The sequence below is a fragment of the Equus asinus genome, chromosome 27 (genome assembly GCF_041296235.1).
Source record: "Equus asinus isolate D_3611 breed Donkey chromosome 27, EquAss-T2T_v2, whole genome shotgun sequence".
In the NCBI taxonomy this organism is placed as follows: domain Eukaryota; kingdom Metazoa; phylum Chordata; class Mammalia; order Perissodactyla; family Equidae; genus Equus; species Equus asinus.
This window is the reverse complement of record NC_091816.1, coordinates 30,549,697-30,576,145: the sequence shown is the minus strand read 5'-3', so window position 1 is coordinate 30,576,145 and position 26,449 is coordinate 30,549,697. Positions and strand designations below refer to the sequence as shown.

The 26,449-nt window shown below is 38.9% G+C and overlaps 1 protein-coding gene and 1 long non-coding RNA gene across 3 annotated transcripts in view; one reads left to right on the top strand and one right to left on the bottom strand.

Moving 5' to 3' along the window:
- Positions 1 to 2,644: 2,644 nt before the first annotated feature.
- Positions 2,645 to 16,248, bottom strand: LOC123281483 (uncharacterized). Its single transcript, XR_006521008.2, has 3 exons — positions 16,112 to 16,248; positions 5,315 to 5,636; positions 2,645 to 3,560 (listed from the first exon to the last, which is right to left on the bottom strand). It is a non-coding gene; the product is annotated as an uncharacterized lncRNA (long non-coding RNA).
- Positions 16,249 to 16,345: 97 nt separating this feature from the next.
- Positions 16,346 to 26,449, top strand: part of NEIL3 (nei like DNA glycosylase 3) — a 47,920-nt gene continuing 37,816 nt past the window's right edge. The window contains exon 1 of one of the 2 annotated variants that reach the window (XM_014860655.3): positions 16,346 to 16,597. In XM_014860655.3, coding sequence (XP_014716141.3) covers positions 16,445 to 16,597 — 153 coding nt within the window. In that variant the 5' untranslated portion in view covers positions 16,346 to 16,444. The remainder of the gene's footprint in view (positions 16,598 to 26,449) is intronic. The other variant, XM_044760621.2, reaches the window with a different exon arrangement.

Here is a 26,449-nt window from a genome sequence, read left to right as displayed (position 1 = left end):
CAAGGCTTAGTGCTGAAGAATCCCAAATAGCACTTCCAAGGTGTATTTCTTAGGATGCTTTTCAAGGTCAAACGGATTTGGGAAAAGAGTGTTCCATACTTCCCGTTCAGAGATCCACAATGAACAATTAAGACCTGTAGAAGTCCACAAAAAGAAACCATCTTTACCTTCTTTTTTTTTAATCCAATGCTTCCCCAAACTCCATTTTTCTTGAAACACTTTTTTCAAATAACAGCCCATGGAACAGAATTTGGGAAAGGCTAACCTAGAGCATGAAGTCAAATTTTTAAAATAAGTGAGAGGGAGAACATCTGTTGACTTCAGGCAGGAGACAAGACAACTTAACTTCACAGTATATTCAATAAATAATGTCTTTTATTTTCTTTTTTTTAAGGTATGCTTTTTGGTGAGGAAGATTGGCCCTGAGCTAACATCTGTTGCCGAGCTTCCTCTTTTTTTTTTCTTCCCAAAGCCCCAGTACACAGTTGCATATCCTGGTTGTAAGTCATTTTAGTTCCTCTATGTGAGACACCACCACAGCATGGCCTGATGAGCGGTGCCATGTCCGCACCCAGGATCCCAACTGGCGAACCCTGGGCTGCCGAAGTAGAGCACGTAAACTTAACCTCTCAGCCACGGGGCCGGCCCCATAAATAATGTCTTAAGTACTAGACCAAACAAGTTCAAAACTAGTAAGAAAGATCTTGAGTTTGACAATAAGCATTTGTTTCCTTGAACTTTACTCTAAAACTTGGTTTCAACACAAAGTATGTGTTTGATGCCATTGAATCCTAGGTAGTTTGATATCACTTTTTATTTTCAAAGTTTAGAAAATCTCATGGTTAAAAATTTGAATTTTAGAAGAAACACAAACAGTGACTAGTAGTTTGGTGCATATGACCAATGTTCCTCTGTAAACTTGTGATACTTTTCTCAAAGCAGCAAAAGTAGATAGAAAGAAAATGTTAGCTTTTTAAGGACTGAAGCTATGCTTTATGACTATAAAAAAAGTTATATTATTGCACCAGTATTATTTATTAATGTGTACAGAGATATGCACATTTATATATGTATTCCCACATACATATATGTATGTACTCTATATCTAGATGTTTGATATGCAGTTCATACACATATCAACACCTAGGTATATTTATTTGATTTGTTCTCACCATCAAGAGATAGTTAAAATGGATATGAAAAGAATACTATATTACGAGCAGTACAAGTCAGAAGTGTTAAATACAAATGTCAGGAAGTTATAGATCCCTAGATAATGTATGAATCATAGGGTGAGGGAATTGCTATTTTCAAGCTAACATTTGACCAAAGGAGTTCACCATGTCTTTAACTTTATGCTCTTAATTCCATTACATAAAATTATTTAGGGCTACATTTTTCAAACCTGTTTAATTCATGGACATAGACACTTGAAATCATAGAGTTGGAAGGGAACTGAGAAATCACCATGTCCAGATCCTCTGATTTTATGGATAATGAAGCTGAGATCCCAAAACACAGGTGATCTAACTCGTGCTGGGAATATGTCAATAGCTGAGCTAAAACCAAAACTATTTTTCCTGATTTTCAATCAGGGCTCTGTGTCAGCAGACGAACACAAGTTGGTGGATCTCCAGACTCAGGATTCCTCTCCTACAATGCAGTTCACTGCATGTGGAGCCATCCATTTGGCCCTTTGAGTCACTTCTGTGAGACTTGAGAAAAAGGGGAACAGACACAAACATGATGATGCTCATGTTGCTTGCCCTCTGTGAGTAATAAAGTCATTTGTCTCTGATCCAAGAGTCTCATGTCTTCTGCCAAAATCTATGAAACAGTAATAGGCTAATTTATTAGCTTGTAAGTAGAATAAAATCAAATGCCAGGCCTGTGATAAGCCTCATAGAAAAGTTGGGAATTATTACCTCCTATTCTATTTTATGGGAAGCTAACTGTAGGATTTGCATTCTTTCTTTCTTAAATGTTTGATAGACTTCACCAATAAAGCCATTTGAGACTCAAGGTTTACTTGCGGGGGGATTTTGACAATAAATTCAACTCCATTATTATGGAGCTACTCAGATTTTCCATTATATCAGCTTTGATAATGTGTTTTTCAAGGCATTTGTTCTTTCATCTAAATTGTCATATACATTGGCACACAGATATTCATAAAATTCCTTTATTATCCCTTTAATATCCATAACATATGAAAAAAAGCAAAACTCTCATTTATTCCTGAAAGTAGTAGTTTTGGTTTTCTTTCTAACTTTTTTGGTCCTTATCAATCTAGCTATAGTTTGATCAATTTTATTAATCTTTTCAGAGAACTTACTTTTGATTTTATTGATTTTCTCCATTGTTTGTTTTATATTTCTTGATTTCCACTCTTATATTTATTACTTTAGTCCTTTTATATAGTTGGGTTTATACTGTTTGTCTTTTTCTAGCTTCTTAGGGTGGAAATTTAGAGTGATCTTAAATCTTTTTTTCTCTCCTAATTTAAGAATTTTCCTTTAAGTACTGCTCTACAACATTCCACAAATTTTCATAGGCTATATTTTTGTTATAATTTTACTCAAATTAAGTTTTCCTTTTCTTTGTGATTTTTTTTCCTTGACCCCTCTGAGAGTTATTTAATTTTCAAATGTCTGGGCTTTTCAAGATATCTTACATTTTTGATTTCTAATTTAAGTGTCATTATCAGTTAACATGATTTAAAACCTCAAGCCTTTTTTAAATTTATTGAATACGCTTCATTTCCCAACATATGTTTTATCTTGGAGATTTCACTATATGCACTTCATAAGGGATGTTAAAATCTCGGTTGGATTTGTCTATTTCTCCTATTAATTCTACCAGTGTTTGCTTTGGGTTTTTTGACATCAGCATAGTTTATCCTTTAGGTTTCAACTCCCAGGGTCACCATATGAAGGATGTCAGATTTGCTTTTGATTTTGTATCCAATGCTGCCAATCGATCATACCTTCCTAGTCTTTCTGCATGTATGAATAATTGTGTGGGGAGGTTGTTGTTTCAGAGCACTGTGGATGAATTCTTGAACAACAAGCTCTCAGGATGCCATTATTCCCTGAGAACATCAACTCTGTGCACTAATGCTATGTTGAACAAAATCTACTTCTAATCAAGCAAAATCAGGACAAGAAGGCATGGTGTACAAAATAATAGAATGTCACAGGCATTGCCCAATCAGAATGGACAATGGTAAATATCTTGAAGCAATACGTGGTAGAACATGCTGCTTGCCTAGCCAATATCCATTCTCTCTTTTGTTTTTACCAAAAGAACCCTCATTTAATTTTTATTGGCAATACAGCCAAAAAAATCCCCCTACCACTTCCCAGACTCTATTATAGCAATGGCTGACCATATAACATGGTTTGGTCAATGAGATTAGCTGAAACCTACCAGGAATTCCTACGTAGTTTTGCTTTCCTTGCATAGGTGCCAGCCCTTCCTCCTCAAAGCTTTCTTATTCTTCCTGCCTGGAATACAAAGGGAGGTAGAGGTGGAGAACACTATCTTGCACCGTGAAGTACCTGTGAGGATAAAGGAACAAAAATACAAAATAAGTCCAAGATGTTGATGATATCATGATGCCACTCCACCAACCTCACTTTCCTATGTCCAGGAGACATAATATGTGAGAAGAAAAAACCCCTATTTGGTTAAGCTACCATAATTGTGTTTCTGTTATCTGCAGCTGAATGTAATCCCTAATTAATACCAAAAGACAAAGTCCTAAGAAATTCATGACTATATCAGAAGCCAAAGGCAAACTTCTACCTGAGAGTTACACTTTCCCATTTTCTACTCTTCTAGAGTAGTTTCTATAGAGAATAAACTTGAAAACTTTCTATGTTATCATGCAAAGAACTCAGTGTGGACTTTGCCCCATTATGCATCATTTTGGTAATCGAAAGTCCTCCAAGCAGTGTTTTCCTCCCTTTGAAATAGCCCTACTTTTTCTAAAATGAAACATTAAGCCCAGGTTGTACCAAGAAGACTGTTGATTGCCCTTCAGTAAAACAATTCAAATTCCTACACAGTTTGAAAGACATTGCAAGGTGAAATTTGTACAAAATTATTTTCCTATCTGGCATCTCTGCGAATGTGTTTCTGTAACTGCCTTTTCTGTCTGAGCTGATGTTGTGCTTAACTCGTTTCTTTTGGGGAGTTTCAAATTCCCAATGTGTAGGCCTAATCCCTTTTGCATTAGCAGTCACCTCAGAAGCAAGTTCTAACATGCATGTGCCGAGGAATTAATCAAAACCACTTATAATCATGCTGTCACATCAATGTCTACTGAAGCAAATTTCCACAGCTAAAATCGACAGTAATTCCAGTCGGCATTTAGGATAGGCCCTAGTCAAGAGTTAATACACGAATAGAATGCAGCGTTTCTCAGCTTTGCTAATCTAACCTAAAATATTTTGTAAAGGTGAGCGCTCATCCCTGAAAGATTGTAAAACATGTACATGTGTATGCACGTGAGGGTACGAGTGCATGGGCACACACACACACACACACACTCCTTAGCATCTTCCAATTTCTTCACAAATGAACACAGTGGAACAGAAAAACCCAGGTGTCAGTATTTAGCAAGTAAGCAAAAAGTCCAGAGCTTTAAACATCTAATAGCATTGAGTCTGACAAACTTTTCAAGTCCAAGAAATTAATAATGGAAAATAGAGCCTATTGTGGCTTAATTGCTAGTTCAAATTGGGTCCAAACCCATAATCATTAGGTCAGAAATGCCAAAGAATCCTTCTTGAGGCTTAACAGATAAACTCTGAACCCTGCCTGCATAAAATGAACATCAAAATATTGTTCTTGTTTTTTTTTTTTAACGGGTTTCAAGACATCTACAAATTACATAAGACAGAATTTTTCTGTTCACTTAGGTAACTGATTAAAATTATATGCTGGAACTTTGGGCAAGAAATGATCTTACATTTGGCTACTGAAATGGACCCTTCTGTTCTGTTAGGAATACGTATCCATTTTACTATATTATAACCATTATGTTCTCATTAAGACATCAAATACAATAGACTGGGCTCAATCACCTCCTGAGATTCCTATTTGTCCTATTACGCAGGTAGAGATGGATATACATAGAGCTGACAAGTTATCTTCCAGCCGTATAAATGTGATTGAGAATTCTAGGACATGCCCACCTGTCTTAAACAAGCTTACTGTATTTATATGTGACCTTTAGTTAATGATATAACCTGCTTCTATATGGTCTGTCAAGCTCAGGATTGAGTATTTTTCCTTAAACTTTGCACACCTTTGATGGCTTCATGCTAGCCAGGTCCATCTGCTGCTGTCATTTCACAGCTATCAATTTCAGTGTTGCCTTACTTCAAATCATGCCTCAACACAATCCAGCTGAGCTTGGAATGTCCGCAAAGTAGATAACATGGCATAACGAGATAATTCAAGCATTTCTGTTTTAAACTCCGGGTCCATTCTCAGTTCAAGACCTTTCCTGTGGGCTCTTTTTCTTCTTTGTAGCGGCCAGAAAGAGTTGGCTTAGTCTCTGCTCTTGTTATCAGCTGAGATCTCCCACTCTGTCCATTGCTTCCACTTCTCCAAATGCCTTGTTGTCCCTTAAAACAAGCACACGGGTTGTTAATGTCTTCAGAGTTTTGCAGTTACACATTATGTGAAACCAGCAATCATTAAAAACAACAACAATGAATCTGCAAGTGAAAGATTTCAAATCTCTTACACTCTTGGTCTGTGGTCTAAAACGACTAAGTCCTGAGCCAGCCCTGATGGCCTAGTGGTTAAAGTTCAGTGTGCTCTGCTTCGGAGGCCCAGTTTCCTTTCACGGACACAGAACCATACTACCTGTCTGTCAGTTGCCATGCTGTGGTGGCAGCTCACATAGAAGAACAGAAAGACTTACAGTATGATGTACAACCACGTACTGGGGCTTTGGGGAGGGGAAAAAAAGGAAGATTGCCAACAGATGTTAGCTCAGGGCGAAACTTTCCCTGTAATCAATCAATCAATCAATCAATAAAATGTCTAAGTCCCTCCCTGAGATGCTGGCTGAAAGATAGGAAGATTTCTGCTCTCAGCTTTTATGTCTTAAGAGGAGCTCCTCACTGAACCCTTCATCCACATTCTGAACCAATTGAGACAGATAATAGTTGCCTCTTTGCCTCAAGTAGGAATTCTGCATTTTTGAAGAACGATTACCCTGATTATCTGCTCGCTGGAACCAATGTGGTCCCCACCAGAAGTCTCATGTTTATAGTAATTGCCTTCTGAGATCTGATTCCTTTTTGTCTTTCAATTTGCCCAGTAAAACATAATTTATGTTGACAAAGTTGTTTTAATTCTTTGCATTAATAATCATACAGGAATTGTGGAGGAAACTATCTTCAAAAATGGTTGGCAACCAAGATGACAATGCTACATGAAGCAAATATACAAAAGCGCTAATGTTCTTAATCCTTTCCAAAATTGCCAAATACTACGAATTTCAAAATTCTGCTGTGAAGGTTTAAAGCTCACTCATCTTATGATGAATTATAGAAAATACTTAACTGACTAAATCAGCTTCCTCTAGAAAATGTTATTACACAGCTTTAGTATCCCTGCCTTTCTTTCTTGCTAACTACCTCGGAGTTAGATGAAATAGGGTCCTTTAGAGGTTGATAAGTGAAACTTTAAAAAGTAGATAATTTTATCTTATAAAAGCTTTTCCAGAAAAAAACAAAAACTGCACAAGTTAGTTTATGAGCTTAATATCTTGATATTAAAATTGAGTACGAACAATATAAAAGAAAAAGAAATATAGTCTTAGTCCACTTCTGAATACAAATGAGAAAATACTAAACAAAATATTAGCCAAATAAATTCAAAACTCTATTAAGAATAATACAGTGTGAACTGGCAGAGACTGTCTCAGGAAGCCCACAATGGTTTACTGATCAAAACTCTATCAATGTAATTCATCACAATAGTGGATGAAAAAAGAAAGATAAATAATCATCTCAGTAGATATAGAAAAAGCATTTAATAAATTTTACACTTATTTAATGAACATGAAGCAAATATGAAGTCTTTAACTTGATAAAATTTTATGACTACTACTATTCAATATAGAAGTGAAAGTCCTGGCCAACACAATAAGACAAAGAAAATAATTAGCAATGATAAGAATTGGAAAAGAAGAGAGAAAAACTGTCATTATTTATAAATGATAAGATTATCTACGTAGAATACCCAAGAGAATGAACAAATGAGAGTATCTAATAAAAGCATTATGTGAAATTGCCAGGTAGAAGGTAAACTTTAAAGATTAATAGCATTTTTCTACCACTAGTCTCAACATATTGGTTCCTCTAAAAGTTGATAAATAAAGCTTTAAAACAGATATAATCCTTATCTTTAAAAAGCAGGCAAACTCATTTTACGAGCCTAGTATGACCCCAATATTTACTCGTAAATTCCAGTTACGCACTTCACATATGTCACAGCGTAGAGACTAAGAGCAAGATTGCCTTGGGTTCAAATCTTGGCTCTGTCACTTACTACGTATGTGAACTTAGGCAAGTTACATAACCGCTTTCTGCCTCATTTTTCTTGTCTATAAAATGAGAATAATAATGATGATGATGATGACAACACCATTTAGGATATTGTGAGGATTAAGTGACTTAATACTTGGAAAACACTTGAATAATACCTACCACAAAGTTGATGTCTCATAAAATTTAGCTATTCTTCTTATTATAGAACTAACATATTCATACATTAGGTATTATTTGCCTAAAAAATAAAAATGTTTAAATAAAATTAAAAATAAACATATATAGAAGTATTAATATTTTCTTCTCTTCCCCATTTGGGTGTACACATTTCACATTGGAATTCGACACCTTACACAGTAAAAACCAACTAAAAATATGATAGAAGACAATATGCCACTCAAAATATTAACCCAAACTATGAAATAACTAGGAATTAAACCAATAAAGAAAGCACAACATCCTCATAGAGAAACGTATAAAATTTCTAAAGCTAATCAAATAAGACCTTAATAAAAGAAGGTATGTGAACATTGTAAAGCTATTAATGGTTTCCCAAGTTTATCTATAAATTCAGTGGCTTTATAATCAATATCTCAGCAGAATTTGGGAGAGAACATGAAATGTTTATCCTAAATATAACTGGAAAGTGTGAACCTTCATACAAAGCTAATATAATTTTGAGAAGGAAGACGACAAGTGGGAGCTCACAAGATATAAGACACATTATAATATCAGTCATAAAAATAGTATAGAATTGGTGCAGGAACAAGTAGATCAATGAAACAGCATACAGAGACCAAACAGATTTATATATAAAGGATAACTTTGCATATAGCATATAACAATGATGGCATCATAGATAAAAGTCCTAAATGTAAACACAAATGTTTTAGTCCAATTTCCCCAGGTTAGGCTGCATAAAAAACCACCCCAAAGTCTCAGTGGTATCCAACAACAAACAATTTATTTCTCCCTCACAAGTTTATGATCAGATGAGAGAACTCACATTCAATTGACCAAAGGTGGTCCAATGGCCAGTCCTGACTATGGTGTGGCGGCATCTATTCCTCTATGGGAACACATGGCAAGGGTGGGGTTAATGATACTGCTGTGAGGAAGAGAGTGAATAATTGGGAATAACAATCAATCTATCATAATAAAACTATAAATAAAGCTAATAGAAAAAAACGTAGGGAGATATTTTATGAAATTGAGATGACCTTGGATTTGGGGGGAAAGTACAAATCATAATGTACTTTTAAATTTGAATAAATGAAAAGTAAAACTTTCTATTCAAGGTAGAAAAAGCTAGCTGATGTATGACGGATTGGGAAAGGAAATTAGCATCATATGGGGGTTATTTTCTGGAATATAACAAGATTTGTAATCATACAAATCACTGCATTATAAGCTTCAAGAGAGCAGGAATTTTCTGCCTGGATGACTGCGATATCTCCAGTGCTCTGGTAAGTGCCTCTCCATATTGATACTCCCTTACTGTTTAATCTGCATCAAGGTTTGCTTTCCATCTATGCCATCCTCCAAAACAGACATTAATTTCCCATTGCTGCTGTAACAAATTACCACACACTTAGTGGAGTAAAATAACACAAAATTATTCTCTAACTGTTCTGAAGGTCTAGAGTCCAAAATCAGTCCTACTGGCCTGAAGTCAAGCTGTCAGCAGAGCTGGCTCTAGGTGAGAATCCCTTTCCTTGTCCCTTCTAGCTTTTGGAGGCTGCCTACATTCCTTGGCTCCTGGCTCCTTCTTCCGTCATCTTCAAAGGCATCAGTGCAGCATCATCCCATCTCCTTCATTGACTGTGCTCCTCTCCTCACGTTATCTTTTCTGTCTCTGACCCTCCTCCCTCCCTCTTGTCAAGACCATTGTGATTACATTGGGCTCACCCAGATAATCCAGGTATGATCCCCTCATCTCACAATCCTTAATTTAATCACCTGCAAAGTCTCTTTCCCGTGTAAGGTGACGTATTCACGAGTTCCAGGGATCAGAGGTGAACACATTGCGGGGCCATTATTCAGCCTACCGCACCAGGGTTTCTAACATTTGCACTATTGATACTTTTGGCTGGGCAATTCTTTGTTGTGGTGGCTTGTCCTAGGCATTATAAGATATTTAGTAGCATCCCTGCCCTCTGCCCGTTAGATACCAGTATCACCCCTTCCCCCTGTTTGTGAGCAAATGTCACTAGAAGGGCAACATTGCCCTGGTTGAGAACCACTGCTTCACATCGTTCTAGGGACCATTTAATAAAGCAAATCTAATCATGTCACTCTCCTGCATAGACTTCATTATTTGTTGTCCCATTACTTTCAACACAATATCCATACTTCTTAGCATATCATCTCAGATTTTTCATGTTGTGGCTTTGCTGACTTCTCTTGGCCCCATCTGCCCTTACTTCCTATCCCCTTGCCCTCCAGATATCCTTGTAGTTCCCCAGAATGTGAACTTCTCTCAAACCTCCTGGCTTTATCAATATTTTTTCCTCCATCTGCCTGGAAACCTGCTTCTCCTATTCTTCATCTGATGAACTTTTACTTATTCCTTTTCAAAATTTAGCTCAGATGTCTGGGAATCCAGGTCTCCTCCCGGCATCTGCTCCTAGCACATGGAGAGGTACCTCTGTCAGAGTGCTGGGGTTTATTTATTTCAGCACTAGTCTGTGAGCTGCTTAGATCTCCAACTTTTATCTATATCCATGAATCTAGCACTCTTCCTACAATATATCAGCTGCTCAATAATTTTTTTTTTTTGAGGAAGATTGGCCCTGAGCTACCATCTGTGTCTCTCTTCTTCTATTTTATGTGAGAAGCCTGCCACAGCATGGCTTGATAAGCAGTGTGTACATCCGCACCCAGGATCCGAACCAGTGAACCCCAGCCGCCAAAGCGAATCACATGAACTTAATTGCTGTGCCACTGGACTGCCCCCCCAATAACTGTTTTTGGAATGAATGAGTAAATGGTGGATTTCATGCCTCAACCTGAATGAAACTAATGAAAAGTATTGCTCCAAAATATTAACACAAAATAACTTGCTTTTCTATTTCAAAATAGAAAAGAAACTAATTCTCCCATCCCCTCTCATGAAGAGCAGCCCTCACAAAGAGATTATTTTGGCTCTTTTGTGAGTCTTTAGTAACTATTTAGTTATTATTGTCTCCAAAATTAAGTTCATGCTCAGAAACTACCTTTGCTTACTTAACATGCAAAAATTAAAAAATAAATTAGCAAAATTCCTTCCACAGAGAAACTGGCAATACAAAGCTAAAATTGAAGCATTATAATGTTAGATTTTCCAACACTATGAAAAGCCCAGGTATGTCAGAGCAGTTTCACATGTCACCTAGGAGGCCACAGTTGATTCTGCAATCTAGATTGTGACTTTGAGGCAGAAAACTGTTACCTGGCACTTCCAGCCTTCGCAGTGGAACTAAATCCACCACTTTGCGAAGTCCCAACATTTGGTACAGGCTTCAAACAATAAAAGTACCGACATGGTTTCTGTTGCTGTGCATTTTATTATTCTTCTGGTAGTCTCATGTTAAAAGTTTCTCTTAATGGGTAGAAACTGGAGACTGTTTAGTAAATACCAGCAAAAACACCTGCACATAATGTTCACTAATGACTGTTTTTTCTATCCAGAGCTCAAATTAAGAGGATGTTGAGAGAGGATGGATGTTATTTCCCTACTTGTTAAGTATATTCAGTTAATTTATGTAAAACACAGAAATTAAAGAAATTTCCCCCATGCCACATTCTTATCACTCCAGCCAAAAATTCTGCCCACAGGCCTTGTAAGGAAAAGAGTAAAAACAAAGCTTCATTATCCAAAATATGTCAAAACTTAATATGCCAAAAGAAGCTTTTGAAACTGCCTTTAATTCCCATATAAGGCTGAGGAAAAGGTTGCTTTTCCTCTAAACCACCATTTCTTAAGCTGTTGCTAAAAATATTTGGTTGAGGGCCAGTGTAATATAATTGATGTTGCTGAAAATATTTGGCTAAGACCACGACTTGCCTGGTTGAATCCCAACTCTGTGACCTTGAGCATGTTACCTAACTGCTCTGTGCCCCAGTTCCTTCATTTGTAAAATGAAGATAAGAATAGTACTAACCTCAGGGGGTTGTTGTGAGGATTAAGAGTCTGTATTTGCAAAACACTTTGAACACTGCCTGGCAAACACAAGCACTAAATAAGTATCTGTGATTATTTTAGTGAAAACAGAGGAATTTTGAACTAAGGACTCTTCAAAATATTATGAACTCAGCCTTGTGTAAGAAACTCTATCCACCTCCTATTAGCAACTGGGATCCATCTATTTATTAACAAATAATAAGCAAATAAGGGATCCAGATTGCAGAGCAGATTCCTCTCCATAGTTTGAATGCAGTTCCGGATTTCAGTTTTAGTAAGTATCATGAATTTGTGGACTTGGGGTCCCCATACCTGCTCAAAAATGTCATTGGCTGCCTATTATCCTAGAAAAATAAATTCTAACCTTCCTTATCCTGGGTTCTCCACAATATGGTCCCTAGGAATCGCTCCAATGTTAGCTACAGCTACCACTACCCTCCTGCCTGACACTTCTGCTTTAACCACTGTGTCTCAAATACATCAGATATTTTCCTGCATTCATCTTGCTTACAATTCCCTTAAGTGACCTTCCTATTGCTTAGGGCCCCCACTTATTAAAGGATCGGCTCAGTTCCCATCTTTTCTCCGAGCATGCCCTAGACTCTACTGATTCTGAGCGACATGTTCCTTCAATGAATTCCCGTAGTATCTATATCCTTTTTTCCTGCATAGTATGCAATCTTTTTTACTTCTACTACATTTTTTTAATGCCAGTCTCTTTAACTACATTGTAATTTTTTGTGTGCAAAGGCTCCTCTATGTCCCTTTGTACCCCAGAGCTTGGCTCTCTGCCTCACACAGAGCAAGCATTAAGCATGTTTTTATTAATGAAAATCTTCAGAAGTAAAATTCACGTTTATTTTTAGCTCCCATTCAGCTCCTTTTGGCAATTTCTTACCCCTTTCAACACTTTCTGCTACTGCTATGTACCTATATGCTATATATTGGCTACCTGAGGTCCTGAGAAAAGCCATCTTTTCCAATGTTTGAGACACCTTTATTTCATCCACACTTACTTGTGTTGTTAGTGAAAAAAATACTGGTCCTTTTCTTTGTCTTTGTTGGTCCCTACATGTAATCATGGAAAATACCAACTGGTCTGAAACTGAATTTCATCATCTACAAAATAGTGATGATATTTTCTCTCCTGACTTATTGTGAAGATAAACACATATAGACTAATGGACACAAATGACCGCACATGTAGTTGGTCTGATTTCCTCAAGAACACATCAAGGCGACTGGCTTATTGATCTAATAAAGAAGTATGCCACATTGCAACTTACTGCATGACCTATTTTTAACATTTATTTTAGAAGGGACTTGAGAAAACATAAAATCTCGACTTATGAGAATGACACTAAAAAGATGAGATAAGGTATTTGGGGACAAAAAGATCCAGTTTTTTCAATCTTAATAATCATAATTCAATTCAAAAAATATTTGTTGAATGTCTATTATGTGCAAAATAGCATCCTAGGTGCTATGGAAAGTATAAAGATGAGCAGGATAGTCAGTCTTCTGTCTTCAAGGAATGAGAGTCAAGTCTAGCGGGAGACCGGGATGTACCCAATTAATTCTAATACGAGGGAGGTTTGGTAAATTTATGGAAGAAACAACTTCAGAAGATCAGAGATTAATTGAGACTGTATCTGGAAGGTTTCTTAGAGGCTATGCATTCAATTAGGACTTAAAAGTTGGGAGAATTTCAATAAATAGGATGAAGAGGAGGTTAAAAAAAGGTGAGAATAGCAGCATGAGCTTAGACACAAAAAGAAAGGGTATATTCTGGGATAGCAAATGGAATTTATCTTAATTCTGAATTTGTAGCGTGTTTTATAGCTTTCAAAGTGCTTTCACATATGTTACATTATTTGGGAATTAGAGCAATCATGTGTAGTTCTATAGGAAAGGCATACTTTATTTTATGGATGATTTTTATAAAGTCATCAATTAATCAATAGCACTTAAGAATAAATTATGCTTAAGAAGATTATTCTGACAACAGTGTGAAGGGGACAGTGCAGGGAAGATGGCACTTTAGGAGGTTACCAACGTAGTTTAGATGAAAAGTACCAAGAGTCTGCACCAGAGTGGGTTTGCTTGCAATGGTGAGGCAACTCTTTTTATAGATACTGAAGATGTACAATGCATGTGATTTTGCTCTTAACTGGATGTTCAAATCCAATTTGAAGGATCAAAAGACTAAGAGGCTAGTCATATATAAACAAAATCTGGCTTGGCCTTTCCAGACACATCAATGAAGTCACTTAATGTCTTCAGTATTACTCCCCAACTCTTCCCCAGCTCTCTGGGGAATGGTAAATCTAATTCTAATCAAAGATTATCTTTGGTCCAGTTGTGTACCAGCACACAACACCTAACGAGAAACGAGAAATCCATGATGTCTCAGATTAATGAGGACTGTGATGGTTATAAAATATGTTCACAAATTATTTGATATGCCTCCCTTCAAGGGATAAAGCTTAACTCCCCACCCCTACTCTCTTATGGCCTGTACTTATGGATTCTGACGAATCCACATAGTGAAGGTGTGGGTGTGTCACTTCAGAGACTAGGTAATAAATGGCATTATAGCTTTCTCCTTGCCTTCTCTCTTGGATTACCAACTCTGGGGGAAGCCTTCTGCCATGTCATGACAACAGCCAAGCAACTCTATGGAGAGACCCATAAGATAAGAACCCGAGCCCTCCTGCCAACAGCTATGCAAGTAAGCCATCTCAGAAGCGGATCCTCTAGCTATAATCAGCCTTTAGCTGAGACTGCAGCCCTGGCCAACATCCTGACTGCAACCGCTGGAGAAATGCTGACCAACAAGCACCCAGCTGGACCACTGCCAAATGTGTGACCTGCAGAAACTTTGAAATAACAAATGGCATACCTTGTTAGGTAGCAATAAATAATTAATAAAAAGGTAGAAGTGAATAAGGTGTATAGACCCTTCTTCCATCAAAGGGCAGAGATTATGACTGAATTTGGGTTATCTGGGACAGGATTCTTTCTTGAACATGTAGTAACTCGACCCAGAAGAGTAAACAACAATTAAACAAGAAAAGTACAAAGTACTTTGTAAAGTAGAAGGAATCCTGAATCTGATCCAGCTAACTTTTGACCACTAATCTCTCCCCACAAAGAGAAAGATTTCATACTTTTCAAATCTTTGAATTCATGTCTTTACTATATTCTAATTTGTCTCCAGTATATATATTCTTCTGATTTGACTACAGCACAGTGTAGTTAAGCTTATTAAATCACTTATAAATTGACGTATTTTTAATGTGCTATATTTTTTCAAAAAGGAATAGATTTTTCATTATTTACAAAATTATATGGAATCACTAGCTTCATATATTTATATATATTGACAAATTGAAATGGCAAACAATAGGATATATTGGAGTATATGAGGAAGCCATTTGGTGTAAACCTAATTTGGCCTGACTTTGCTTTTTCCAAAAGGGCCTGACTGTGGCCGTTGAGCACGCACTGTATATCTGCTTTAAAACATTTCCCATGGCAAGAACAAATGGCCTTAAGATAAAGGTGCAACTTCCCCCCATATTGGCATTTCCTTAGGGATAAGCATCTTTCCTTAGGCTAGGAACTGATTGCTGCACTCGCCTTTGACCACCCAGCTCACCTGTGACCACCCAGCTCCAGACAACAGACCTGCCACCCTGCTGTGTCCACCGAGACAGCAGACCTACCTGCTGTTTCCATCAATCCCTGTGCCGACAGAGCAGTCTATTGTAAAAGGGACATTTCAATCGCATGTGAAACATCCTGTTTGGGGCTATATAACCTCACTTCTTTGGTGCCCTTTCTTCCTTCAGGAAGAAAGGCCCCAGGCCATGGTCCTCAGATTTTTGCCCAGAATAAACTCTCCCAAATTTTCATTTATAGATTGGTTATGGATTATTTTCGTCAACAATATGCATCTTTGTGTAAATTTGAAAAGCTAGGCATTGCCCTCAAATTTACGTAGCTCCCTGCCTTCTACAAAGCAATTTCAAACAGCATTCATCTCAGGGCATCCCATAACAGAACGGATGCAGGAACTCGGGTGGGGCCCACTTAGTTCAGCTATCTAAAAATAAAGGGGTTTTTAATATAGACTCTAAAATATATTTGGCATCTCAAGCCACATTTTCTGACATGCTAAACCTATGAGAGAAAAAATAAAAGCTGCTTCTTCTAAAAACTCTCCTCGGTCCCTCTCCTCTCACCCCTGTCCAAATAGGACATACAGAAACCAGGGGCCAGCCAGACTGCCTGCGACAACCTGGGATTTTAGGACAGAATAAGAGGACAAGGTCACAAGATGTACTGAGTAGGTCAAGGACAAGTGCAAAACCTGAAAGCCAAGGAGAGAAGGTTGGAGCTTCTCAGGTCCCAGTTGCCTCTGGTCTTACAGACGAGCCCGGTTGAGGGGCTCTGCTCGCCCTGCGCTGGCATTGAGTCCATTACAACCCCGCATCCGGACCCTGAGGTGTGAGTCACTGCGCTTGCGCCGCGGGGGCCTGGCCCGCACCAGCGAGGGGGGCCGACTGGGCGGGGCGTGGGCGGAGAGTGGGCGGGGAGTGGGCGGGGCAGGACGCGCGGGAGATTTGAAAGTCCTGCGCGCGGAGTTCCGTCCCCGCGCGGTGAGATGGCGCAGAAGTAGTGGGCCACAGTGCCGGCTCCGGAGATGGTGGAAGGACCAGGCTGTACTCTAAATGGAGAGAAAATTCGGGCGCGCGTGCGCCCGGGCCAGGCGGTGACGGCCGTGCGGGGGAGCGCTCTGCAGAGCCTGGGGGGCCCTGCCTGGGGGGCAGCTGCGGGAGCTGTGGTCCCTGCCCAGGTGAGCCGTTCCTTTCATTTTTTATGGGGCCAGCAAGGGAAAATGGAATAAAGACCCCATCCGGATGCCCTGGCCACTATCCCGGGGACCCCGCGTTTCGTAAGGTTTATCTTGACTTGGCTGAAGGGAGAAGGCCGTGCTAGCGCGCCTGCGTGGTAAACTGCTGGAGCGCTGGGCTAAGGGTGCCGGAGAGATGCCCAGGCAGGAATTGATCGGAGGTGTTTTATTCCATGTCACCTTGCTTAACTTCTTTACAACCCAGCAAAAGATGGTTTCCTTATGTCTGTAGCTGCATTTTCTGCTGTTAATATTACCAGATCTCTGCAACCTCTGACTTTTTTCCTTCACATTTTTAAAGCATTAAGCTTTTAGCATAGAATTCTAGCTTCTCGCGTGCTTGATATTCTGCAATTGATAAGTGTATCACAACTAATGTATAATTCTTAAATTGCACGTAGAAAATGTAGCGCTAACCTTCCCACTCAACTTAATGTTGCCGTCTAATGAAGGGGCCGTGAAACCCACTTCTGGTTTCCTTAAATGAATTTATTTCTTTTTAAAGTAAGTTGTAACACAGCTTCTTGCCACTCAGGCATTCATTGCAGATGGTGTGATAATTCATTTGGTAAGAATTTAGAACTTGTACTAAAAATATTCTGATTAAGCTATCGTGCTTTAAAAGCCCTTTAGAAGTATGAATGATTGTATTTCATGGGTGCGTGCGATATTGTGCTGTGCTTTAATTTCTCCTGCAAAGCTTCCTCATAGCCTTTGGTCCTGGAAGAAATTGTTGCCTGCTATGAAATTAGCATATGCATACAGCTTGAAAGAAATGAGGTTCTAAGTCTGAGAAAATACATTTTCAAACTTGGAAAAAGAATAAGTTTTGCATCTCCTTCCAATTGCCCTTGTATTTTATTTATTTTGACTTTATATGCCAATAAGTACTCTGCACCTATTCTTTTGTTATAGTGTTTCTCAAAATTGGTTCAGGGTACCGCAGAGACGGATCTTGAGTGATCTCTAAAGAATATTAATGTTTATAAGAATCACTCATTCAACAAAATTTTGAGTACTCAAGACACCTGGGGAACAAAAACTAATGCTTCCCCTTGTGGAGCATATACTTAAGTTGGGAAGATACACAGACATTCATTAAATAAGAACATAAAGAAATGGTAAGTTCTTTGAAGGTGAGACACATGGTTCTAGAAGGACTTGTAGGAAGGTCAGGGAAGGCCTTGCTGGGAAAGCAAAAATTAAGCTGAGATGTTAAGGATGAGGAAGTATGCAGCACCTGGGGAGAAGGTTAGCAGTCAGAACACTTTAGGCAGAAAGATAGCAAAGGAAGAGAGATTCGAATATATGAGGGGTTGAAAGAAAATCAGTGTGCCTGGAAAACGAAGAATGAGATAGAAGGAAGGCGGGTTGAAATAAGACGGGATTGGGCTTGGCGGGTAGGAGGCAGACCATGGACATCTTTGTAGGCCTGGTTAGGGACTTTGTATTTATTGTAGGAGAGGTGGGGGTGTTTGAAGTGTGCTAAGATCTGTTTACGCTTGGAAAAGATCAGTCGACCTTGAAAAGGAAAAATAAAAGACTGGAGGAAAGCCAGAGTAGACACTGTTCCCTCAGTTAGGAGAGGACTATAGTGAGTGTGTCTGGAGCTTGGACCACAGTGCTGGTGGTGGAGACGAAGAGAGGAGAACAGAATTGCTATTTTGGAAGTAAAGGCACCAGGACTTGGCAATGGATATGACATGAATATGTTTATGGACATCACAATTTACATCAGTCAACAATAATGTATTCTGTGTTAGGTTTTATGCCAGCTCCTGGGGATACCAAGATGAATAAGATAAAGTTCTTGCTGTGAGAATCCAACTTAATGTTTTAAATAGATACACCTCACTGGTATTGAGGCCAAAATAGCATGAACATTTCCTTTAAGTTTGTGGCGATTATCTCTAGTGGCAAAGCATAAAATACCTGTGAAGAAGCTTTACATTTCATTTAGTTATAAGAAATAATCACGCCATGATAAAGGATTAACCTGATTCTGCAAATGGGGAATGTGAGGCTCAGAGCAAGTTTCAATAAGTTGCCCAAGATCCCATGACTAGTAAGGGGTTGAATCTCCCTTCTGTCAGACTCCAGAGCCGTCACTCCTAACCATACCTCCTCTCAGTTATAAAAGGTTCGGTAGGAAAGTGGCTCATTCAATGGCAGGAACACCATATTACTCAGAATGTAGTAGTGATTATTTATTAACTAGAGAACTGAGACCTTGGGTTTTTGGCTGTTTGCCACCATTATTAGTTTAGTTCAATTTAGTCAATTCTCTTACCTACTCTGATAATTCTCTTCTAATGGCTTCCATTCCCAAATTCAGATTGCTCAAAAGAGTGCAGCCTGATAATATAATACAAATGCTTTATTCATGGCTAGGGAGTTATTATTCCCATCACCTGGAAGCGATACTAAACAAGCTATACTCTTTCAATAAAAAGGCTTGGATTAAAGTTATTATGTTTGCTACCTGGACAGAAAGAGGTATTAAAAATTGGAATAGGTCTTTGTGATTAGGATCAGGAATCTGGTTCTATGGGAACTGGGTTTGAAAATCAATATGGAATTAATTATCTCTTTCTGGTTATTGGGGAAGTTCTAAATATTTTTGCCATGATTTCACTTTCTGGGCCTTTGATCCAAAAAAAAAAAAAAATCTTGGTAAACATGAAGGGTCTTTTGCATTTTAGAGGGTTGTTGGATCCGTAGTAAATTTCATCAAAGCATGGTAGGTTGTCACAGACCTCTGGCATGATCATCACTGTAACAGATGTTCCCATGTTTCCTCGGCGTTTATGCCAGAGAGTTAAAGCTATTTAAATGGTTCTGCTACTGGCTTGAAATCATTAGTTTGCACAAGGCAGCCTTTAAAAATAATGTAATAACTTCATACTATATTTTTTACACTGCAGTAAACGTGAAGAAATACAAAGATGAGTTAAGGAAATCTTAATTGGGCATTAAATAAATGACTTAAAATTCAGATAATCATTGTATGAAAAACCAACCAAAAAACCCTCACCTATGTAGTATTGCCCTAATGAACCAGTTACTCTGTCATACGGTGTTCCTCTTTGCTCCAGTTTGAAGTTCATTGAGAACATACCTTAATGTCTTCTTATGACAACTGACCCTCATTTTGAAGAAGAAAGCCTAGCCATAGAAGATTCCAGCATCTGCTAGTCATGTATGCACTTATATTATTTCTCTGAGTTTTGATCCACTGTCTTGTCAGCATAAAATTATGCAACTGTGTAAGCACATTGCATAAAACTGCAGGAGCTTGTGGAACCTTATGGTAAGAAACAATATTGGAATATAAATGAACAAGTCTGGTTAATGAGCTGTGAAGAGTCAATCCTCTGATTTTAATTGTTGGGTGGATACAATATTTTAGTGAAATCGATATGTAATCTGCATCTGTTTTCAATCTCCTTTCACAAAACAAGATATGAAACAGTTTATTTATAAGCATTCATTTCACTTGAAACATGATCCTCTGGTTATTCCATCACTCCTTAAGATTTGATACATGTGTTTAATTTCCTAGCTACTCTTATTCATCTTCATACGTCCTTCACAGGGTCATGAACAGAATAGGCATTTAATAAACGTTTGAATGGATGGAGAAGAGCAAAGTTTTGAAATAGTGCAGAATTATTAAGGATTTAAAAAAGAATTCAGTTCAGAATCTTTCATTACAAGTATGTGTATTTTGTTATGTATGTTATATGGAAATTCCTACCTCTAGAAAATAATGAAGCCACAAAGTAAGTTTCCTCCTTCCTTCCCCTTCTTCATAGTGGGGGCAAGGGGGTGAGAGGGAACCAGAACTCATTTTGTTGCCATTATATGGTGGAATGGGCTATCTCCAGAGATTCATTTTCCAGCTAAGTGTAATATTCATTTAAATCCAAAGGGGCTTTAAAATTGTATAGAACATGCGTTATATACATCCTCACCTTCTTAAATGGATACTGATAATGGTTTCACCTTAATGACCCAGGATCATTGTTATCAGCATTCAGCATTATGCGGAATCATGGACCAAGGGATGACAGAACAGGTAACAGTCTTACAGATGAGGAAACTAAGGGAGATGATTTTCCATGGCTGTTGTGATACTGAGCCTCTTTATTTCAGGTCTGTGCCCCAAGCACACTAGGAACCAATCACTGAGACACCAATGCTTGGAGGTAGATAAAGTTTTATTCAAATTGGCCAAAATGAGAAGGCGGGAGAACAGGTTCTCTCAGATCTGCCTTAACAAAAGGAGAAAACAGGGGATCTTTATAGGGCTGAGGGCCTTGGGACATGGAGTTTCAGGGAAATGAAGGGGAAATCTATGTTTCTTTCACTTCAGATAAGACCTTGAGCAAGTAGACTTGTTGGGGTCAGTGGCAGCTTGGGTGGGGTCATCCAGTGGTCGTAACTTCCTTAAAGGCATTCTTCTACAAAACAACCTCGTAAATCCTTGTGACCATTGAGTCACCCCTCTGGTTAGACAAGAAGATAGCAAATTAGCAAGCTATAATTATGCCTGGGCTGTGAAGGAAGCATCTGGGCTCAACAAATACGTCTTATGGGGATTGAGGTTATTTATCTAGAGTTTACATGGGTAGTAACTTCTTTACCTCCGTGGCTGTGTTGGGAACAAGGTCAAAGGGTAACTATGTTCTTATGGAATATTTACGGTAACCCCCAGGTACCTGGTTTCAATTGTAGCTTTTAATCCAACACTGAAGTATTTGGTGTGATGTAGAGAAAAGAACATCTGATCATCTTGATTTTGAGTTCAAGCTCCTTTGTTACTTCCTCATCTGGAGATGCTTGTACTTAACGTCTGTGCTTATTAGGTCAGGATTAGAATAGAGGACAGTACAGAGAGGACATAAAACTCTTAGCTTCATGCCCAGCAAAGTAAAACTCCTGGTAATTGCTCCTTTTTCTCCCAGATCAGAGGTTTCTCACCACACCAATTTTTCTGAGGAATGCCCCATTCCCTCATGAAAGGTGTGTCATCATTTGGGGCCCTCAAATTATATACAAAACATTTAGTCTCTGGGTAAGTGCTTGAAGGCTCTGCTCTTACAAAATCGTAGAATATGTTTTGATGTGTGGACCTAAAGATCTCTATTTTGGTGCTTAGAGACCATTTTAAAATTAGGTTCTTTGATGGTTTAAGTTGGTAGATAAGTGACCTCTGATTAAGAAAAATATTGTAGGGCTGGCCCCGTGGCCGAGTGGTAAAGTTCGCGCGCTCCGCTGCAGGCGGCCCAGTGTTTCGTTAGTTCGAATCCTGGGCGCGGACATGGCACTGCTCATCAGACCACGCTGAGGCAGCATCCCACATGCCACAACTAGAAGAACCCACAACGAAGAACACACAACTATGTACCGGGAGGGCTTTGGGGAGAAAAAGGAAAAAATAAAATCTTTAAAAAAAAAAAAAAAAAAAAAGAAAAATATTGTATTGGGGGCAAAAAATGTGGGAACAAAAGAGGAGAGACTGTGAAAGCAAGTATGGTATTTTCTTTCTTTGTAGGGAAATATGTAATTGCACTAGAGTTGAAATATTTATCTATGGAAAAGTCTTATTCTGTTCTGAAAAGTTCATCTTCCTGTTCACCCATGGAGAGGCGGAATAAATGGTAATCGGCACAATAAATCATGAGCTGTCTCTGAGGATATATGTTGTTTTGATGATTTCATATTATTAAGCCACTTGAAAATGGGAAGGTGAACCCTTCTCAATCATACTTAAAATTGTGGCAAAGGAGATTTTCGTCTCTATTTCAGGGAAAAAAAGAATGAAATGTTCAAATCATAAAGTAACAGGATTATAAGGGTCAACAGGAGAAAGTCAAGTATCTATCAGGCAACTGTGTATAGTTATAGCAAAGATAATAGGCTTGTGGAATTAACTTTTGAATTTGTCCAGGCACTTGAAGCTTATATCAAGAGGTGATGACCCCACATTCTACTGTAGGACAAATGAATATCTTGTAAATCTTAGGTTTACTGCAAAAGCCTTGCCCAGTTGGTACACAATAGCTCTCAAAATAAGTGGAACAAACCATCTTTGGTATACCAGAATTTCCCCCTGAAATGGAGTTTTAAAAAACAGTTGAGGGGCCAGCCCAGTGGTGCAGTGGTCAAGTTTGCACGTTTGGCTTCGGTGGCCCAGGGTTCGCTGGTTTGGATCCGGGGTGCAGACATGGCACCTCTTGGCACGCCATGCTGTGGTAGGTGTCCCACATAGAAAGTAGAGGAAGATGGGCACGGATATTAGCTCAGGGCCAGTCTTCCTCAGCAAAAAGAGGAAGATTGGCAGCCGATGTTAGCTCAGGGCTAAGCTTCCTCAAAAAAAAAAAAAATGCAACAGTTGAAAATATATGCAAGTGCTTGAGGTGGTCAATCATAAGTTGAAAATTTCATTTTGTCTTGAGTATATTATCCAGAGCTGATTATTTTAGAAATGATCGTGTATTAGGAATCAGGTGACTTGGGTCAAGTGCCCGCATGATAGACAACTGAATAAAAGATCTTTATGTATCGTTTCCCTCAAAACCCAATTGAAGTGTTGGGGTAGATGTTTTTAAAGCAACCAATTTTTAAATGGCTAAGTAAACAACTCAGATAAAAACCAGGGCACGCTAGCACTGGTTGCTGAAAATTTACAGTCCCTTCCCATAATTTTTTTTTCCTTTCTGGGAAAGTCTCTGGGGAGTAAACACAGTATTTCCCTCCATGTAGCTTTTGGTCCTCATGAGAATGTGGTCCTCTTAGATTTAAACCTCACTCCATTGCAGATAATAGCTAATAAGAGACTGGGAGTTAATAATTTTAAAAGGAGTTGAAACAGATGGTAGGGTGGAAGTTTTTGCGAGGACATCTTGAGAAAGGTAAAGCAAGATGGAGATGGTGGGTGGGAGACAGTGCGCCTGTAGCTTAAAGCCACTCAGAGATTAATCCCACAGGTGTTACTGAACTCCAGGCATTATGGGAGGCTCTCAGGGGTGTTAGTTAAACACCCTGGGCACTGTCCCCAAGGAGCTTATAAACAAATAGGGACAAACACAAGTCACAGACGACCATCAGTAAGGTACGTACCCTGACAGTGGCTGTACTGTGACTTTGACTATGCCTTGGCAGGTAGAGAGCCTCACTATTGTTCTGTTTCCCAGGTGGGGAAGTTCTAGTACCAGAAAGAATTACAAACCATCTATGTGAGCAAGGAAGAGGTTATACGTCCGTTTCATTTTAATTCCCAAACACCTCGTCAAGTATTAAAAAACCAATTCTTAAACATATTGCAGCCAAGGTCACACAGCGTCTGAAGCTGGAACGGTTTCTGTAGCCCTGAAGTCATTGAACGGTGTCAGGTCTGTAGGTTTCCACAGTGGCTGTTTCTCTGCCTACGGTCATTCTCCACTTGCCCTGCTGCCGACATCCATGTTGTAATATTCACCTTCGTCAGGCCAGAAACATCTTTTTACAATATTTGCAGAGCCTTTAATGTCATGATTGTTTCAACGTTTCTTTTTTTTTGGTGTCATATTGTGTGTTATTTTTAATTATGGAGAAAAGGGTAAAACATCAATAAAATAAGTGAGATCTATTACACCTTCATGGGTTGGGTTTGTGGTTCTCTCGGCCAGGACAATATATTTCACTTTTCATTGACAGCTGTGTGAAGAGATTTAATGGTCTCATGCATTTTAAGTATCTTGGCCTTTATATTTCTGAATTCATCCTCCCATGCTCCCGTGCACAGAATTTATTTACAAGGACACACACTCCTCTTTGTCTCGTTAGTAAGTGGTCCAGAAACCATAAAGTTTAGGAGGGCCATCCACTGAGACTTTGCTAAATAGCCAAATTTCCCATGGTTAGATCTATTCCACTTTCTAAAATCTCTGATAGGTGACTATAATTTGGAGAGCATACAGGTGTCTTCTCCAGGACAACCTTGGATGTCTTGAGGGATTAATCTTGGATATAACAACTTTTTTTTAACCTACCCCCTCAGCATTGGTTAGAGAGGCCTTTTCAGCTCAGCTGTCCATAAGCTGTCTATGGAACCAGATCCCCTCGGTGTGGATTCTACACAGTCCTGAGGCAGGACCTAGAGACCCATTTAGTACATAGTTAGGAATTCCCTGGGGGAAAATCTAGGCTAGAAATCAGGATAAGCTAGGTTCGAGTTTCTTCCTAATAGACATTGTTTGGAGCCCTGGACAGTTAACTATTTGGGCAAAAAGGTAGAGGTTTTCATTAAGAACCCATATTTTTTACTAGGTTTTTACTGTTTCTTTCAAGTGATCTTTTCTGAAATGTACGTCATAGAGTGGTTTAAAAATGAGTGGCACACAAAATTTGTTATGAATTGTGCTCGTGAATGTTTTATTTAGCCAATTACAACAAAACCCAATAATGTATTACTGCTGAATTCAATTTGGGTGTTTTGATAATGGGGCAGCTTGAACAGTGAGCGCTAGCCCTTACTGAGTGGAAAACTTCCCCAGAAAATGATCTGGCTTTTCAGAACACTTAGAATAAAGTAAAAAATCAGGGAAAATTATGATCCTAGTAAGCACAAGATCATATAGGCAGATACAAAGAGGGGAACTTCCTTTCAATAAGATTAACACCATCAGCTGATGAGCATTTAGTTGATGTAAGTAATTAAGGATACCTAGTGTGGTCCCATGCAGTGAGATTTCATGAAATTTTTTGCTAGATATCTCTAGGATGGAACCAGTGACACCATTTGCATCAGGCCATAGACTTCTACTTTTGAATGATGAGATTGGAGGTTTCATGTTAAAATCTGGCAAAATTGAATGATATTATTATATGCTACATGTAATCTTAGAGGACCCAGGGTCATGCCATCTAGGCCTACCTTTCTCTCAGTTGATGACCTTGATTCCTATTTTAGTGAGAAAATGTAATCAACCACAAGAGAATTTACACAACCGTATCTACCTACCTACTAGTCTCTGTACCTGTGTGATCTCCCTTCCTTCCTGATACTATAGATGAGCCATCCATGTTCCTACCAAGACCAACAGACCACAGGCGTCCTGTATCCATCTCTTCTTGCCTATTAAAGTCATTGCTTCAGCTGTTCTGTCTCCTGGGTGATTACTGTTTTCCTCTCCACTGAATCTTTCCCATCGAACAAACATATCCCATCTTAAAACAAATGAAAACACTCTTGACACTACTTCCCCTCAGCTCTCACCCCATTTCTGTGTTGCCCTTTGTAGCGTTGTATGTTCATATCACCTCACTGCTTCTAATTCCTCTCCTCTTGTGGCCTCTTAACCCACTCCAGCCAGGCTTTTGCCTCATATCACTTCTCCAGACCTCTTGTCACTAATCACTTCTCCATTGCTACATCCATTGGTCGGGTCTCAGTCGTCATCTTCCTTGATTCGTTAGCAGTACTTGACATGTCTCTTCCTTGAAATATGTTTTTCCCTTGGCTTCTGGGACTCCGCCCACGCGTGGTTTTGCTCCTACGTTGCTGGATTACCTCATTCTCCTTTGCTGATTCCTCCCCCTCTTCTCCCTGACATCATACCGTCCCTTTGCTGGTTCCTCCTCTTACCCCCGACATCATAACATTAGAGGCTCCTAGACCTCAATTCTTGGGTCCCTGCTCTTTATCTGTACTCACTCTCTTGCTGATCTCATCCAGTTTCAAAGCTTTAGAAGTCATTTGAATGCTGATCACTAAACAAATTCATATCTCCAGCCCAGACCTCTGTCCTG